Raw genomic sequence first — 19489 nt, 5'->3', positions numbered from 1 at the left:
ATATATTAATCTTTTTCTCCATTATATTACAACTAAGGCATCATTAAATTTTTAAATATGTGTAATTATGTTAGAACTTTGTTTCAGAATGGCTAAGAGGGGATGATATAAATTACTTGTTACAAAAATGGGATGTTTGTCTGATAGAGTACCACTTTCTCATTGTGTGCTACTTGTTTTTTGTATCAGACTGCTTTGCACATATTAGTAGATACAGTGTTTGTTGAGTTGGTCAATTTATGGTTCCCAGATTGCTTTTATGTACAGTGTTGCATTTGGTTACTACCATAGAGAATCTGTAAAGTTGGCAAGGCAGATCTCATTTTACAGAGAGAATTGAAATACATAGTAAGGTGGCCTGTCATACTGCTAGAGTTTTAATCAGAACTTACGGATTTATTTATACCATTCTAGTACTTTTATCTATCATTGCATTCCATTCTTTTTTAAGATTTTATTTATTTGAGAGAGAGAGAGAGGCAGCAGGAGCAGAAGGAGAGGGAGAAGCTGACTCCCCATTGATTGGGTAACCTGACTGTGAGGACTCTGAGCTTGATCCCGGGACCCTGAAATCATGACCTGAGCTGAAGTCAGATGCCTCTCCGACTGAGTCACCCAAGAGTTCCAATCATTGCATACCACTCTTAGAAAATTATTACCTAGAGCCATTTAATGTAGGGAAACACCTATATACCTCTGTTGGTATTATTTTTTTATGCAGGGAACTTTATGTTTCAGGCACTTGTAGTCATGGGAGTACAACAGCATAAAGTCAAGAACGTGGTATTTAAGTGAGGACATTTTTATCAGTTTTCAAAGAAGTGTGCAATTAAGACAGTTTCTAAGATACCTTAGGCTCCCAAATACCTTAAGTTTTAGGGATGGTATCATCTGAGTGTGGTGAAGTAGTTAACACTCAACCACTGTAATTACATTTTAAATTAGTAAATCTTTTGGAAAGTAGTATCAGAAATGAATTCAACAAAAATATGTATATTATTTAAAATTCGTTGCAAGGAAATGCCACAGAATAAAAAAGCTATAGTCAATCCGTGTTTGCCTTGTATGTGTCAGGAACTGTGCATGGTGCTGGGAATTTGTAAGGTGGGAAAGTTTTGCTGTTTTCTTGAACTTCTAGATTTGTGGCAACAGAGCATGAGACAAGTACATAATCAAATAACTGTAATATGATGTATTGAGCTGTAATTGGGGTGTGTTTTAAATTTGAGGGAGGGGATCAATTACCAGAGAATACACAGTAAACACACCAGGAAAGTTTTTCTTCTGGATTGGGGGTGTAGGAAAGAGACATTTAGGCTGTGTTTCAAAGGACAACTAGGATAAAATGAGACTGGATGTTTTACTTTCCAATCCCGGGTGGTTGAGTGGAATTAATGTTTCACAAGTAAAGGTCATCAGAAGAGGCTTTGGTAGAGACTGATGAGTTAGGTTTTTGTTTTTCGGTTTTTTAGTAAGCTCTGTGCCCAGTGTGGGGCTTGAACCCACAACCCCGAGATCAAGAGTGGCTTGCTCTACCTACTAGGCTAGCCAGGCACCCCAGGGGGGATAGATTTTTAATGATTCAAGTAAATAGCAAAAGAAAATAAAAGAATAAGTATGGAATACAGTATCCTCAACAAACAAAAAACCAATTCAGCATATAGTATAGCCTCCATTCCTGCTTTATCTCATTTATTCTTAAGCTGAAGACCTTTCCTTATTCCATGTGTGATCTTAAGGTTAGATAAGTTACTTTAGTTTTGAACATATTGAATGGATTCTTTATTAATATTCATTTTCTATATTTTGATTTGTTTTGAAAATAATTTACCTTACTGCTTTTACAGGTAAAATCTTCTAAGGAATTCAGTGGCCTCCTATTTTAATAATAACTTTATTAATATATACTTTACATACTTTAAAATTCACTCTTTAAAAGCATATAAATGTTTTTCACTATAGTGGCAGAGTTGTGCAACCATCCCCATCATCAATTTTAGAACATTTCATTACCCCCAAAAGAAACTCCATACCTGTTAGTGGTCGCTTCTTGTTTTCCTTCCCCCTAGCCTCTGGCAAACACTGATCTGCTTTTTCTTTGTATGCCTTTGCCTGTACTGATATTTCTTATAAATGGGATTATACAATATATGGCCTTTTCTGACTGACTTTTTATTTTTTCCTTTTTAAAGATTTTATTAGAGGACAAAGAGACAGAGCCTGAGGAGAAGGGAGGAGGCAGAGGGAAAGGGAGAGGGAGAAGTGGACTCCTTGCTGAGCAGGGAGCCTGATGCGGGGCTGGATCCCAGGGCCCCCCGAGTTCATGACCTGAGCTGAAGGCAGACACTTACCCCGCGGAGCCACCCAGGCGCCCCATTGTGACTGGCTTTTTTTCCCCTTAGCATGTTTTCAAGGTTCATCCATGTTGTAGCATATATTAGTACTTCATTCTTTTTTATGACCGAATATTATTACGTTTTGTGGATATACTCATTTGTCTAGTCCTCAGTTAGTGGCGTTTGTACTGTACCTTCTGGCTGTTAGGAATGGTACTGCCGTGAACAGTTATGTACCTGTTTCTGTGTGGACATGGGTTTTCAGTAATCTTGGGTAGAATTGCTAGGAGTGGAATTCCTAGGTCATATAGTAACTCTGTGTTTAACATTTTGAGGAATTTCATTTTGCAGTCCCACCAGCAGTGGATGAGGGCTTCATTTCTCCGCTTCCTCGCAAATACCCATATTGTCTGCCCTTTTGATTTAATTGATTAATTTGATTTATCTCCTTGTGGTTTTGATTTGCATTTCCCTAATGACTAGTGATGTTTGAGCATCTTTCATACGCTTATTGGCCATTCTTCGGAGAAATGGCTATTAAAATACTTTGCCCATTTAAAAATTTGTATTCATCTTTTTATTCTTTCATTGGTCTCTTTAGAAAGATGGGTGTTTTTTAACTTATAAACAGCATTTTGTAACAGGTGATATTAAATTTTTCATGTGCATTAATGGTGGACTTTTAGGTTTAATTAGCTGTTAAGCATATTTTTAAAGTGCTGATCTTCATTAGTGATCGTTTTTAAAGTTTTGCTAAGATTTAACTTTAGAGTGACTAGTTCAGTCCACAGGACTTGATTGAGCGTGCCCTTATAATAACAAGACTAACTTTAATAATTTTTTGGAATGTCAAAAACAGTAACATTTTATTTAAAAAGCTAAGCACCAAATTTAAATTCTGTGCACTGACTGAGTCTTTGACTTAACTGGAGCAATTCCATCTTTTCCCAAGTAGTTGAATTTACTTTGTGAAATGTGTTTTAATGTCTATGTCTCTTTTTTTTAGGTTATCCTGAGTACCACATGCCTAATAATTTTCCTTGGAACGCTAGCCATTGTTTTTCACTGCCTCGAAAAGATCAAAATTTCTCCGGAAATTGGAGACATATTTGATTTAAAAGAAATAAACTTTAACAAATGGACAATATGTCTATTACAAATACACCAACAAGTAATGATGCCTGTCTGAGCATTGTACATAGTTTGATGTGCCATAGACAAGGTGGAGAGAGTGAAACATTTGCAAAAAGAGCAATTGAAAGTTTGGTAAAGAAGCTGAAGGAGAAAAAAGATGAATTGGATTCTTTAATAACAGCTATAACTACAAATGGAGCTCATCCTAGCAAATGTGTTACCATACAGAGAACATTGGATGGGAGGCTTCAGGTTAGTCCTGTTTGAGAGTTTTTCTCTATCTTTTGTAGTGGCAGATTAAAAAATTCTTGCTTCCTTTAAAGTTACTATTGGATAATTTAATATTTGTTCCATCTCTTCAGATACTGTACATCAGGTACTATACCAATATGCATTATGGGAATGTAATAATAAAGATATATCTTAAAAAGTTTTTTAGTGTTCTAAGAAAAAAATTCCATGTAGAAAATTTGGAAAATAAAAAAGCAGAAGAAACCCTTGCCTTTTAGCACTTTGGTATTCATCTTTGCAGCTTTTTTTCTTTTTGAGCGTATTTTATGTACATTTAAAAAACTGAGTTATACTTGGTCTTTTTATAGTTTAGAAATCTGATATTGTAGGTTTGGTACTTTTATATGAAAAAGACTCTAAAAGAATGTAAGCATTTCTTTAAAACTCAGAGTTAAAAGGCTTATATTTTATAAAAGTTTAAAATTTTTCATTTTCATTGATTACATTTTTTATAGAACTACACGTATCTCCTGTGCTGAATATTTTTAAAGAAACATACAGAAATATTAAGTCATTAGATTTAAACACTTTGTTTCAAGGTTTTTAAGAATGGTTACTTCAACAACTCATATTTTTTTTTGCATTTTAAAAACCCAAGCACAGGTCTTGAAAAATACCTTTGTTCATAAATGTTTCTCCTTTATGATAGAGATTATGATACTGATTTTGTAGGATTGTAAAAATTAAATGAGAACATATGTAAAATGCCTTGTTAAACGTGTGATGTATAACTGATGATCAATAAATGATCATTTAGGGCAGCCCGGATGGCTCAGCAGTTTAGCGCCGCCTTCAGCCAGGGCCTGATCCTCAAGACCCGGGATCAAGTCCCATGTCAGGCTCCCTGCATAAAGCCTGCTTCTCTCTCTGCCTGTGTCTCTGCCTCTCTCTCTCTCTCTCTCTCTCTGTCTCTGTGTGTGTGTGTCTCATGAATAAATAAATAAAATCTTTTAAAAAATCTATAAGTGATCATTTATATTTCTTAGGTGGCTGGTCGGAAAGGATTTCCTCATGTGATCTATGCTCGTCTCTGGAGGTGGCCTGATCTTCATAAAAATGAACTCAAACATGTTAAATATTGTCAGTATGCATTTGACTTAAAATGTGATAGTGTCTGTGTGAATCCATATCACTATGAACGAGTTGTATCACCTGGAATTGGTAAGTAGACTTTGCTTTTATCTTCAGATGCATGAAGGGAAAAGTTCTTGATACTGTTTTAATTTTTCTATGCCAAATTATAAATTTGGATAGAGCCAGGACTTCAGCTAAGGTTAAGAATCAGATATTTTTAATGAAATATAAATATTTAAATTTAAACTTTAGAATAGACTTGTATTTTGACTGCTAAAACTAAGTATACACTATAGTTCATGTTCTGCTCATCTAGAATATTGGTTTTGAAAAATAAGGTGGAAGGCATTATAGAATTGAATAGTTTATGTATCGTCAGATAGCATTTACACTACTACTCTTGAGTTGAAATGGTTTGTGAAGTGTTGAATCTCTGGGTTAAATTTATACTTTGTAATTTTAAATACAGTGGAAAATATTTTCATGGTAATGATTAATGTTTCATTTTCTTTTCCCTTTTAAAAAATTAAGATCTCTCAGGATTAACACTGCAGAGTAATGGTAGGTAATCTGTTTCTTGTAACTTTCTCTGTCTTCTTTATCCTGTTCCCTCTATTTTTTATTGACCTAAAATTAGTTTGTATGGATGCTGGTAATATTTACAAGAAAAATACTTACTGCTTTGGAAATCCAGTTCTTTGGGAGCACACATCAGTATTTAAAACTGAATTTAAATAGCCTGGTGGTTTGTTGAACTACCATTTATGCACTGGAGTGACCTAAAAAATATGATAGGGGAATATAAAACATATGAAGAAAGAATATTTTTTGAATTGATAAAAACTGATCATTTTGGAAGAAAATCTTACAGAGCCAATTTAAATGAATATAAATACCTATAATGTTTGGTAATTTGGAGTCATATATAGCATGTCCTTTAAGAAATACTAATATTCTAATTTTTCTTTGTTTTTCCCTATTTTTTATGAATGATAATTTTAAGCATGATTTAAAACTACATATGTTAATATTTTTTTCTTGTTACATTTTTGAGTAAATGAAACAAGGCTACTTTAACTTTCATAGATTATCTAATTCTCTTTTAAAAGAGCATGTTTTGAGGTAGGGAAATGAAATCAATGAGGGGTGGTGTTTTTTAGTGTAATATTTGAGAACAGAGATCTGTTGAAACTTTAGTTTTATTACTTAGAATATGAACTAAAATTTTTGTAAGCAGTTAATTTGAAGAGAAACTCTGATAAAGAACCACCATTATCTTAGAAAGATGTGCAGTTGTTCTGGAGGAACAGTGGGTTGGTACTTGTTGCAGAATCTTAGAGGTGGGTCAGAAATACATCTAACCTTAAACAAAATTTTGGAAGAGCTTGAAAGTCTACTTGTTTTTATAGTTCACCTTTCTTCCATGTCGCTATAATAGAGGAAGACTCCAGTCCCTTTTGGTACTTGTTACTGGTTAGTAGGTTTCTGAAAACATGGATTGGTAATGTGGTAGTGGTCTGGAAGGGTAGCTCTAAGATTGGTTTAAGTCTTGCCTCTTTACTACAATTTACATTAATATTAGTCTTCTTTTTTCTTTGAAAGTAAATACCCTTCAGATCTTCACCATTCTCCACCCATGCTTTTGGAGAATTAAACTATTTAGCTCAGCAGGGGTTAAGGATTGGGGGACTCTAGTGATATCTATATCAGAATCTCCTTAGTGGGAGTGGTTGTGAGGAGATCCAGTTTTGAAGACTCATTACACTCCCCCCTTATCCTAACATGTTGCTGTTATGAGTAGCTATCTTTGGTCAGATTGTGTGTGGGGGTGATAGGCTCTTTTTAGTAGCTCTAAGGGTTGTTTTAGCCTTGCACATCCCCCTAGTGGTGGTTTGTAAAGGCCAGTTTCAGTGGCTTATTTCCTTAAAAAACAACAGGTGTTTTCCACATCCCCATCTAGATTTGGACAGAGTAATAATATAAAGCCAGGTAAAGAAAAAGTTAAGAAAATGGGATAACTCCTTCACTTTTGAGTTGGAATCTTAGGGTAATCATTTCCAGCCTATTTCATATCTTCTGTGAAGCTTTCCATGACCACATCAGTCTGCATATTCATTTTAAGAGATGTTTAGTGAGCATGTATTGCTTGGTACTGTGTTAGGATCTAGGGACGATAGGATAAGTAAGGTGTGTTTTCTCCACACTAGGTAGCTAATAGTTTAGTGGAGGAAAGACAAAGTAAATAAGACAGCAATAGCATCAGACGAGTGCTGTGCTCTGCCTGCTGGTGGGGATAAGAACACTGACTTGGGGTGAGTCCAGTGGCTTCAGCTTTTCTGTCCCTTATACATTTCTTACCCCTCATAAAATATTTTACAGTTATATGTATGACTGCTGTAAAAGTATGGTTAAAGCATAACAGCTGATACTTGATAAGTACAGACTTTTTGTCCAGAACTGAGCTGTACGAGTTACAAGTATTGCTTCATTGTTCTCGTTATACTCCCACATGGAAGGTGGCATTATCTACGCTTGATGAGATGAAGATCATGATAGACAGGAGGAGCTGGAGTAATGTGTCCTCGATATTAGATATTTAAACAATAAAAAAATATTGGAAAAAAATATTGTAGTATAAGTTCCATGAAAGAAATTTTTCTTTTCTTTATTCATGTGTCCCAGGTACTAGAACAGTACTCAATAAATATTTATTCAGTGAATAAATTTGTTGAATGCTAGTCCATAAAGAGAAATAGCTAATAGTTTGGTGTCTGTTATTCTGGACTTAAAAAATATATACTATATGTTTTTTTAATTTTATTTTTTTGAATAGGCAATACATGGTCCATAAATCAAAATACTATAAAAAGGTATACAGTGAAAAGAAGTGCTCCCACCCCTGCCCCCATTCCCCCCTACCTCAGGTAATCACTTTTATTAGTTTCTGGTGTTTCCTTCCAGGGTTTCTTTATGCAAAAAAACATGTATTATTTCCCTCTTTTTCTTACATTAAAAGCATATTGTGCACTTGTTCTGGACCTTGCTTTTTTAATTACAGAATGTGATTTTTTAAACATGCATGTGATCATAGTGTACAATGGTGTTTTGTAACCAACTTTTTTTCTCTTGGCAAAAATATTCTGCAGATATCTATCCTTGATACCTATAGTTTTACCTAAGGGACATGTTTTAAGTTATTTGATTGAAGACACTTGCAGTCGGTAGAACTCTCAGACTTACATTGGGGAAGGTTTATTCAGTGTATTAGGCGAGAGAAGGTTATGAGGCGTAGCTCTTTAAAAGGAGAATTTAGTCATTACAGTTGTACTTTAAGCCTAACAGTCAACTGAAAAGCAAAAGTGATGAGCCATCCAGTTCACAAACTATTTCCTCAAATCAGTAGCTTTCTCCTTTGTACTAACAATACCAATATCTTGGTTAAAAAGATCCTTGTTACTATAACAACCAAAAACCCTAAAAGGTCCAGGAAGTACATAGAGATGTCAGGATCTATAGGAAGAAAATTAGAGAATTTTGTTGAAGGGTATAATTTAAAAAAAAAAAAGATCGAATAAATAACAGTAATATCTACTTTTTGTCCCAAATGACTTTTTCTTTGTATTTTTATAATCTGGCTAACATTGGTGATGAATCGTTGGGTCCAATTTTATTACTGATACAGTGATGTGTTAAGCAGCGTCCTTTTCATTATTTTTTGTTTCCCTAGAATTTTTTAAAGAAAAACTTTTTGGAATGGAATTCATTGGTCTTAAAAATATCCAAATCTTCATTACGTTTCTTTTTGTTTTTGTTTTTAAAGATTTATTTATTTGAGAGAAAATGCAAACGTGTGTACATGCACGGGTGGGGTAGGGGCAGAGGGTGAGAGACTCTTAAGCAGACTCCATGTTTAATGTGGAGCTGGCCACAGGGCTTGATCTCACCACCCCAAGATCATGACCTGAGCCGAATCCAAAAGTTGGGTGCTCAACCGACTGCACCCAGGTGCCCCTTCATGTCTTTCGATGCATGGAAAACCTCTTTAAGAGATTGTATGTAGAAATTTGAACAATAGATTATTCATATTGCTTTGGAATAGTCTCCATTTTTTAAAAAAAGGCCATGTTGGGGGACCTAGTTGGCTTAGTACGTCATGTGGCTCTTCATCTCAGAATTGCGAGTTCAAGCTCCACTTTGGGCATGAAGCCTGCTTAAAAACAAAACAAAAGACCATGTAATGAAGTGGTATTTAGTAATCAGTTTTTTCAAAAATTGATGTAGGGAAAGGTAAAGGGCCCTATATATTGATTCTTAATGGAAAAAATGTCTTTTTGTGGACTATTTATTGTGTGTTCTAAGAAGAGAACCTAATATTAGAATTCAATGAATTGTAAGATTCTGGGGTAGTATTAGTTGAAAAGCAGTAAAGGATTGTTGGCTAAAGATAAAAAGCATACCACAAAGCAATAGCCTAAAACAAATAGGTTCTGGGCAGAGAACAGTTGACATTATCAATGCAGTTTAAGTTTTCTTTTTTTCCTTAAAACAAAGGCAACCATTCCCTAGTTTGTTAAAGGAAAAATGTTCTGTAGTATTGGCTTGAGTTTAGGATTGCTTATTAAGGTGAAAGATGTTGATTATTGAATTTTTTCACAACAAATATTTATCAAACATCATTATGTGATTTGGATTTTCAGAGGGAAATTTCAGTTTGGCTTACCATTTAGGATTTTTGCTTCTGGTTCTGACCTAGTAGGGGACATTTCAGTACATTTCACTTTCAAAGCATATCATTTAATGATAAGTATAAATCCTGGAATTGAATAGCTATCAGATCCCATTTATATTTCTACACTGTGAAATTAGCAAAAACATATAGCCAAGTACTTGATCTCACTTTGGTCTTCTCATGGATAAACACTTCCCCCAGCCATATGCTTTCCATCTAACTCATGTATTTAAGGTGATTATTCTTCTAGGTTAATCAGAAAACTAAGGAATACCTCTTGAGGACCACTGCTGGATGGGTTTGGAATATGGTCGAGTTTCAAATTTCAGGGGTCAGTCAGATTGATCGATAGAATATATCAGAGGTCCCTACTTCTAAATAGTTTGTGCTGATAAAGTAGTAGTGTTTTCAAATATGAAAAAATTCTGAGTTAAAAGTTATTTACACTATAGTTGATTTTTAGATGTTGTCATATTACTTAGAACATTTTTTTTCCTGGTAACCAAAGCTTAGAAGATTTTAAAATGTGTTTAATTTTTTATATAGCTCCACCAAGTATGTTGGTGAAGGATGAATATGTTCATGACTTTGAGGGACAGCCATCATTATCCACTGAAGGGCATTCAATTCAAACCATCCAGCATCCACCAAGTAATCGTGCCTCAACGGAGACATACAGTACCCCAGCTCTGTTGGCTCCATCTGAGTCTAATGCTACCAGCACCACCAACTTTCCCAACATTCCTGTGGCTTCCACAAGTGAGTAGTAGAATCAAATGTAGTCAACAAATTGATCTTCCCCATTTAAAATTTATATGTACTTGGAGGATAACTCCAAGTAAGTCCAAATGAAAAGTACTGTGGTATCTTTATAGCACAAAGGTATTAAGTAGATTTTTCAGTTGGTCCTGGAAAAAACGGTCACTTGGGATTTAAGTAATGACTTTGATTATAATACTGATTTAAATTGATGGTCTATGGCAAATTAAATTTAAATAAAGAAATAAAAATAAATTAATGGTCTAATTTGTAATTTCCCAATTATTACATGCAGAAGTAAGAATCATCTTGCACTTTCAGATATGTTTTAGAGAAATATTTAAGTAGTTAACAAGTAGTTTTGGACCAAGATGTTTATAAAATCTCTAGATGGAATAGTATGCTTTCCTTTAATCAGGGTTTTTATTGTGCTTTATCTGGCAGTATATTACTTTATAATAGTCATTTCGGTCTCTCATTGTACAAACTTTAAAAAAGGGATACTGGCAAAGTTGTTTATGATACACATCCCTGAAGATAGATGTTAAGTATTTTAGTCAATTTTGAAATATAGCTAAATTCTGGGGCGGGGTGGGGGGGGTGGGGGTGTATGTGTGTGTGTTTTTTTTTAAACCAGGAGGTCTTTTTCAGAAAGATTCTTCCCATGATAGAGATGCCATTTTCTTTGCCACATTATAGAGCCAGAGGGTTATTAGATTTATCTTTTCTTGGAGCCTGATCAAGGCAATAACGACTCTGTTCTGTTGATACTGCTGTTTATTTTCAAAGTTACCAAAGGCTGCGTAGTTTGCTGTTTGGCAAGTGAAGTTGCTTTTTTGTTTGTTTTTTTAACTAATTACAGAGCAGGGTCTTGGCATATGTATGGTGCTATTTGTACCTGGTTGCTACGGAGATTGTATCTAAGCCCACATCAGCAGTGGATTGTTGCTAGATCTGGACTAATACTTTGTTAGTGGCTACCAAAGGGAGCATTATTCTATTTACTTTAATATCAGATCATATTCAAAAGAGAAATTTGATCTTTAGAATAAATAGAGGACTGATTTCTCTAATGGAATTTATAAGTACAGTATACCAAATATCTCCCCTTTAATTCATTTCTTCTCTTCAGTGTATTTTGGATTTGCTATGTGAGATGACAGTCTCACCATAGACAACATATTCTACGTGGAGTATACAGGTTAAGCACACGCTTTAGAACCTGGATCCTCTTAATCACTTAGTGCTTCTGTTATCTGTCTACTGTTTATTAACCAGTTTGAGAATATAGTTGACAGAGTGGTCAATGATGGAGAATAAAACCACCTAAGCATAGATTAGTGAGAGTGTAGCCACTTACTTCTGTTGATATTATCTGGAGATTTGAATTTACATGCCTTTGTTGGTGCTTGCTAAAATGACTTTAACTGTTCTATTCCCTGGAGCCAAGTCCATTGAAAACCAGAAAAATGGTATGAGTGAAATGCTAATAATTTTTCTTGGTATTTTTTGGATATTTTTTATAATTGAATAGATGATTATTTTTAGAATTTGTTGCAAAATGTTTTTGTAGATCTCAGAAAGTGTATTGATAGAATTAAAGAAGAAATTGGACTAAGGATTGGAAGACTATTTCAAATAAGCTGGTATAGTTGTATTGTTTCATTTCATCTTATGTACTTGGGATTGTGTAATGGAAATATTCAGTACAGATAACCACAGTGGGCTACTTTATAGTCTATGTTCACTTGGCTCTTGAATATCTTCAGGTTTTCTTTCTAAATATCTGTAAATTAAAATAATCTCATTTCACTTACGTAGTGACACTTTTTGTAAGCTAAAAGTCTGTGACATGCATAGTTGTTAAAATGTAATTAACATTTAAAGAAACTTGGAAAAAATTTTGGGGGGATAAATAGGGAGTGAGGTTGCTAAAAACATCTTTAAAATTAAATAATTTGGAGATTATTGCAACAATCTTTTTAACTTTTATAATCTTCACCTTAAGGAAATGTGATTTGTAGGAAGGAAAAAAATGTTTCTTTTCCTTGATACTTTGAACTATGGTGTCATATCCTTTCTTCTATCTATACTCCCATTTAGATGAGAAAAGATTGAAGTGATGCCAGTTGTAACAATTAGGAAATTTCAGTGCTTTCCAAATGCGATGAATAATTGACTCAATTCATGCTTGCTTGAAAAAATCAAGCTTTTTCCACTTAAAAAAAAAAAAGAGCCTTAAAAATGTAGGTTGTTGGGGTACCTGGCTGACTTGGTCGGTGGAGCGTGCGATTCTTGATCTCAGGGTTGTGGGTTTGAGCCCCATGTTGGGGGCAGAAATTACTTTTAAAAATTTTTTAAATCTAAAAAAAAATGTAGGTCAGCAAGCAATATCTTAGAATGGTTTTAAGTAAAATAGAAACCAGACAAATCTTACTTCTGGTATATTACACATAGAAAGGGTAACTAATTTCTTGTCAGTCCAGGAAGATGTTAGTGTTCTTGGAAGGAAGTGATTTTTTGGTTTTTAAAAGTACATGAAAAATTTCAGAATAGACTTATAATTTGTTGTTGTGGCTTTTGTTTTTTGTTTTTCTTTCTCTTTCTTTAATTTATTTTTTTACTAGCAGTGCTTTTACTGATTGAATAGTAGAGCTTGACCTTTTCTAAACTTCGCCTTACCCATCACATTCCATTTAAAATACTTGCGTGCTCTGCTTTTCTTTTATCAAACAGTAGCATTTTGCAATTACCAGTACCAGTGCTGATAAAAATAATGAATTTCCAGTTTTCAACATTTTATTGGGGCTGGACTTTGGGAGTCCTCATCAAAAAGGTCCAGAGCTAGATGGCATGACCAGGGATGAGCTGATGTGCTTCTGAATTTATGATGATAGGCTAGACATATAGTGAGATTTTGCTGGCATTTGAAGAATATCTATGAAGAAAAAGTCCTCTAAAGATTAGCCAGTTGTTTCTTAAGATAGAATAATCTCAGACATTTTCAAGTTAAGGATTGCCTTCGTAGATGACTTTAGAGTTTGTTATTTGATAAATCATGGACAAGTTCCATTTTTTGCCCATCAATACAGCTGTGATTATCAGATATAATTGGTCCTTCATCTACTGTATAACAATGTAGGATTGCATCGATAAATGTACCATATTAATGTCTTCTCGTTCCTCTAGGTCAGCCCGCCAGTATACTGGCAGGCAGCCATAGTGAAGGATTGTTGCAGATAGCTTCAGGGCCTCAGCCAGGACAGCAGCAGAATGGATTTACTGCTCAGCCAGCTACTTACCACCATAGTATGTACATGCTTTTTAAAATCTTTTAACTAGTTGAGAAAAAATAGGCAGACTTTCTAAAAGCAAATTAATCCATGTGGGCCTTAATTTTTAGACAGCACTACCACCTGGACTGGAAGTAGGAGCGCACCATACACACCTAATTTGCCTCACCACCAAAACGGCCATCTTCAGCACCACCCGCCTATGCCGCCCCATCCCGGACATTACTGTAAGCTCTTGTTTTTGTTGTAAGGGCCTTTTCTTTTTGAGAACTGGTTTTCTTTCTATTTTTTTTTATGTTTTACATCTTTTATTCATCTTACAGTTTAGTTTCATTAAATGATTACTGCTTTTCAGCATTTTTAGTAAACAGTATTATTTACTTTTTTATAGTTTTGTTACCATACATTTGTTTTAGAGAAGTGATGTTTACTAAATACATTTCTTTCTCTGTTGCTGATGTTTCATTAACACCACATTGATTTCCATTCATTTGTTTGTTCGCTGTGTATATGTTCCTAGATCTCATGTATATCCTGTATCATGTATTTCCATCCTATGTGGATTGAAACCCCTTGAGTGTCAAGATCTCAAAGGTTCCCACATCATACTGTTAGCATACTGTAGACACTTAGTTGTGGAATCTATCATTACTTTGTGTAGGCTTGATTGGGAAGGTTACTCTACTGATGATCATAGCTTGTAGTTTCAGGCAGAAGAGGGACTTTGTTCATTTGGCTTAGTGAAATGAAGAGCATAAATTTTCCTATGTTTTAAATTCCTTTTCCTCCATTATAAGATTAATAGTACCAAAGAAAACTTGGAAAATACAGAAGAGTGTAAATAAAAAATAAAAAATACCCAGAGTCGTCCTACCTACAGATACCCACTTCTAATATTTTGTCATATTTTTTCTTCCAGTCATATAAATGGGTGTACAGAAATTTGGGAGGGAAAGGATCGTATCGTGTATATATTGTTGTATCCTTCTTGTTTTCAATTATGTTACTATTTTTCCATGTCTTAGAGAGTATAATTTTTTATGGCTGGCTGGCCCAGCATAGTGGTTAAGGTGCTGAGTTCGGACCCTTAATTAGCTGTGTGACCATTGGCAAGTTTTTAACCCTCACTAACTAAGCCTTAAGGGTAGCAGTAGTATCCAGCTCAAGGAATGTTGTAGGAAGTAAATGTAATAACTCATGTGAAGTGTTTAGCACCATGTTTTAACACTTAATAATCTCTTAATCTCTTAATCTTAGCTACTGGTCCATTATGTAAACAACCTTAATGTAATAAACCTTAAACATTTGTTTTTAGAATGGATCTGACAATTTGAATTATTATTATATGTATTGCATTGTAAATTATACTCTATCACATTACATGAATAATTCATTTATAATTTACATTAAATTTCGCATGTACAATTATTGTAAATTGCTAACCGCACTTGACACATAGTATTAAAATGTTAGCTCTTAAATATCCACCAAAGTAACTCAAGAGTATTTGCTTATTATAAAGTAATCTAAACGAAGCTTTTAAAGTTTTAGACATTGCATAAGCTTGATCTAAATAACTCCTGAAGTATGATGGTTATATTTAAGTAAAGTTTATTAAAAGTTTTAGCATTAGAAAACTTTTAATAAATAAAAATGGGATTTTTATTGTCTTTTCTTTAGGGCCAGTTCACAATGAGCTTGCATTCCAGCCTCCCATTTCCAATCATCCTGGTAAGTGTATTTCAAAATCGATTCCCTATATTCATATTTTCTTTATATTAATTAAAACACACACAAATACACATTTTAGTGTAATTACAGGGTAGCCTAACTTTATAGAGAAGTACAATACTCCTTATCATGTTAGCTAATCAACAGTTTATTAGTAGCCAAAATAGTCACACATAAGGTGTCTATATTTGACTCTTTTAAGTGTGTAAAAGAAAAAACAAGATTTTTTTCAGCTAAGACGTGAAGTACCAAAATGCTGGTTTTAGCATTGAATATATAAATATGCAGCAGAAGAAAACTAGGTTTCAAATAGAACAGCTGTAAAACTGTAGCTTAAAAAGACAAGGAAGAATCTGCAGTAGATGCTGAAAATAATAATTCACTGTATCTATTTTAGAAGATAAATTCAGGAATTTCTGGTTAATTGAAATTTTTAGAGACTTTTTGATTAAATTATCTTCGAAGGAGAAAATAACTAAGTAGATTTCCTCAAATCAGAGTTTGAACATATCTTTTTAAACTACAGAAGTAATGAAACAGAAAGTTTAAGTAAAATACTGAAGGCTTCTAAAAATAGGATTTTGATTTGTTTTCCTTCTATCCCCTCATATCTATTTTTCTTAGTTTAAAATGGCAAATATTTAATTTCCACTCATCACTTAGTTTTTCCCCCAATTAAAGATAAAAATAAGAATTTGTGTTATTATGAAGAATTTCAGACATACACCAAATATCAGACCCTGCCCCCATTATACTCATGGCTCAGTTTCAGCTACTATCACCTGAGGGCCAGTCTTATCTCAACCATACCCTCACCTATTATTTTGAAGGAAGTCCGCCCTGTAAAATTGCTTTGTATATAAATATGTTAGCATACATAATTGCTAGTTAAATGACCTCTCTAGTTGACTTTCTATATATTATTTTCATATTTACCGTGGCTTTAAACATTTTTTGTTGGCTAGGGATCCTCGCCTTTTTATAAACATTTTTATTGAGAAATATAGTATACAGAAAAGTATATAAAACAGCTATATTTACAGTCTCATGAATAATATTGAAGCCAACACCTGGGTAACCACCACCCAGATTGAGAACTAGAACAGTGCAACACCCCTAGAAAACTTCCTGTCCTGTGCATTTTGTTTCAGAAACTTCTCTGCCCCAGAGATAAGCACTATTCTGCTTTTTGTGGATACTCCTTTTTTGCTCTTTAAAAGTGATGAATGCATCCCTAGACAGTCTAGTAGATTGGTTTTACTTGTTTTTGAAATTATATAAATGAAATCACTGTATCATAATCTTAATTTGTTGTGAATAAACATATTGTGATAAGAGGGGGAAATCTAGTGTCTTAAGAATGAGAATTTTTGCTGGCTTCAGGGCAGCATCATTAAGAGTCAGTAGTGGTCCCTGGTCATTTGGGGGTGCCTCAGTGTCCATATGCTGGAAGGTGATCTGCAGGAGGGAGGATAACCAGAGCTCAGAAGAAAGACCTACCCTGAATGGGATGGTGAGGTGGGGTTGGAAATGGTGGCATCTAGCTGGTTGTTTGGACTCAATTTGTATTCAGTGAATGCTTTTGGCTTCTTGATAGATTTACTTCATTGTTCTCATGGTAGAACTGATGTTGAGGTCTAACAGCTTCTGGTGGTTAGGGAATAGCATTAACTAGTTATGGGAGACACATCCGGAACGCCTCACACCGGCATTAAAGCTTTTGTCTACGAATAGAATAGGAAGTGACTTAATAGTACAAATGATCCTGAAAGGTCTCTGAGAGGTTGTGAGAAGGGATTAGCTCTGTGCATAAACCTTTAGTGGAGTCAGCTAGTTAGAACCCAGTCTCTGTGAACTCTGGTTATGAATACTTACAGGTCTCGAAGGAGTTTTACCTCACAACTGTTTTCTTCATTTCTCCTCTTGTTAAGAGAAGATTTTAACTGGTCTTCCTGTTGGGAGAGCTTCTAGTCATACTTTAATCTCTGCTCTTACTCCGTATTTCTTTTCAAATTTGAATCTAATTATTTCTCTGCTGACAAACTGGCATTGCTTTCCCTACTCATTGCTTGGTCAAAAGGTCTAAATTCCTTAGCTGGGCAGAAAAAGTCTGATCCTGGTCCCTGCGTACTTTCCTAGCTTTGTCTCTTTATGCTCTAACCACCCTGAACCACTTACTCAAGCTTGCTCAGCTATATCATTCCTCTGTGCTTTCTCTACACATGCAAAAAAATCTCTGATAGGTTTTGTACTCCAAATTAGTTACTTGTTTTTCTGAAACTGAGTACTCTCCAAACTTAGCTGATTAAGCCAGTAGTAATAATTCTTGATCTTACTTACTAGTTTCTGTGGGTCAGGGATCTGAGAATGACTTGGTTGATTTGCTCTGGATGTAGAGTTGCATGAGGTTGCAGTCAAGGTGTTGGCTTGGGCTACTATCATCTGAGGGATTTTCTAGGGCTGGAGGATTCACTTTCAGGGTGGTTTACCCACATAGCTGGTAAATTGATGTTATCGTTGTCGGGAAGTTCCAGTTTCTCTCTGTGTGGACCTTCTTTGTAGAGCTTCTTGAGTGTCTTCACATGATAGCTAGCTTCACCTAGAGTAAGTAATCAAGAGAAGACAAGAGAGCCTTGGGATCTTTTAAGACTTAGCCTCAAAAGTCATGTCATAATTTCTGTAAGACCTTTTTTTGTGGGTAGGGGACAACACAAAGATGTGAATATCAGAAGGTGAGAATTATTGAGGACCATCTTGATGCCCATCCATGTACTCCTAAGATCCTAAATGTGGGAAACTTTTTAAGATCTAGCAGGAGTACACCACTGTTGGGAAACCTTTCCTAATCCTTATGTCCCCTGCTATCTAGCACTTTTAATTCTACTAAATTATAGTTGTTGGTTTACAACTCTGCAATTCTATTTCATGAACAGATAGAAAAGAAAACAAAGTTAGTATTTGTTTTAGGTGTCTGGTTTATGTAGCCCCTTAAGGTCTGATTAAGAAATCCTAAAGTATCCTATCAAAGACTTAGGGCCCTTTAGATAGGAAATAAGCCTATACCTTTCAATAGGTAAAATCTTTGAAATAATTAAATATCATCAATATATAGTGAATCTATTTTTGAGAAATGATTTTTGAAGACAGTTACATAGATGTTTTCAGAAATAGAGGTAATAGAAATTGTGGAAAATGAAAATAATTATTATTGGACATTACCTTAAGGTAAGGTTAAGGATTTCAGATAGGCCATATACTTGGTGATTTTTGTGCTTTGACTTTGATAACTAAGTTGAAAAAATTTTTGGAAAAGGTTAGTCATTTTCTTTTTGTGGACTCTGTTTTTGCTTTTTCTTAAAGCTGAGATATATTCATTGCATTAAATATTAATTACAAATTAAAGTGAAGAGTTTCCTCAGTGTCTTTGAAATTGTTTTGGTAATTCACAGATGAGTTCAAAATCCACAGATTTCCAAATTTAGGTTATAGTCTAGTACTTAGGAACTATCTACTATTCAAGAGAGTGCCTTGCTTTTATGTGTTGATAAAAGATTCTTATAGGGCATCTCATTCAGATCTGAATAATAATTTATAATGAGTCTTGTAGGCACTCTAACCAAGTTTTTAACTTCTTGAATGACTTTATTTCAGAAATTGAAGACAGTGCCTTGGAGACTATATTTTTCAATATAATTGTGCTTTATTAATACATTGCCCCATTATAAAAATTATTTAGGGATCCCTGGGTGGCGCAGCGGTTTGGCCCCTGCCTTTGGCCCAGGGCGCGATCCTGGAGACCCGGGATCGAATCCCACGTCGGGCTCCCGGTGCATGGAGCCTGCTTCTCCCTCTGCCTGTGTCTCTGCGCCTCTCTCTCTCTCTGTGACTATCATAAATAAATAAAAATTAAAAAAAAAAATTATTTAGCTAAGTTCTTATATTAAAAAAAAAATCATGTTGTTAACTCAGTTTTCTAAGAACCTTTTCTCTGGCTGGTAATGGGCAGTCCATGGGCTTCGTAAGACCACCTCAGCTTCACTAATTTATCAGCAAGAAACTCAAAATATCAACATTAGCAAACACATAACAACCCCACTCCCTTTTGTATGAATTGGGACATTAGGAAAGCTCTCTCTGAACTG

At 34.6% G+C, this 19489-nt stretch overlaps 1 protein-coding gene across 7 annotated transcripts in view; it reads left to right on the top strand.

Annotated features, from left to right (window-relative positions):
• SMAD4 (SMAD family member 4) overlaps positions 1-19489 on the top strand; it is a 93314-nt gene that overhangs the window by 51734 nt on the left and 22091 nt on the right. For 6 of the 7 annotated variants that reach the window (XM_049112691.1, XM_035705117.2, XM_049112682.1 and 3 more), the window contains exons 2-8: positions 3343-3722; positions 4748-4922; positions 5367-5396; positions 10111-10323; positions 13513-13632; positions 13727-13843; positions 15297-15347. In XM_049112691.1, coding sequence (XP_048968648.1) covers positions 3474-3722; positions 4748-4922; positions 5367-5396; positions 10111-10323; positions 13513-13632; positions 13727-13843; positions 15297-15347 — 955 coding nt within the window. In that variant the 5' untranslated portion in view covers positions 3343-3473. The remainder of the gene's footprint in view (positions 1-3342; positions 3723-4747; positions 4923-5366; positions 5397-10110; positions 10324-13512; positions 13633-13726; positions 13844-15296; positions 15348-19489) is intronic. The other variant, XM_049112705.1, reaches the window with a different exon arrangement.

Source organism: Canis lupus, chromosome 1 (genome assembly GCF_003254725.2).
Source record: "Canis lupus dingo isolate Sandy chromosome 1, ASM325472v2, whole genome shotgun sequence".
Lineage (NCBI taxonomy): Eukaryota > Metazoa > Chordata > Mammalia > Carnivora > Canidae > Canis > Canis lupus.
This window is presented reverse-complemented; position numbering and strand designations above follow the sequence as displayed.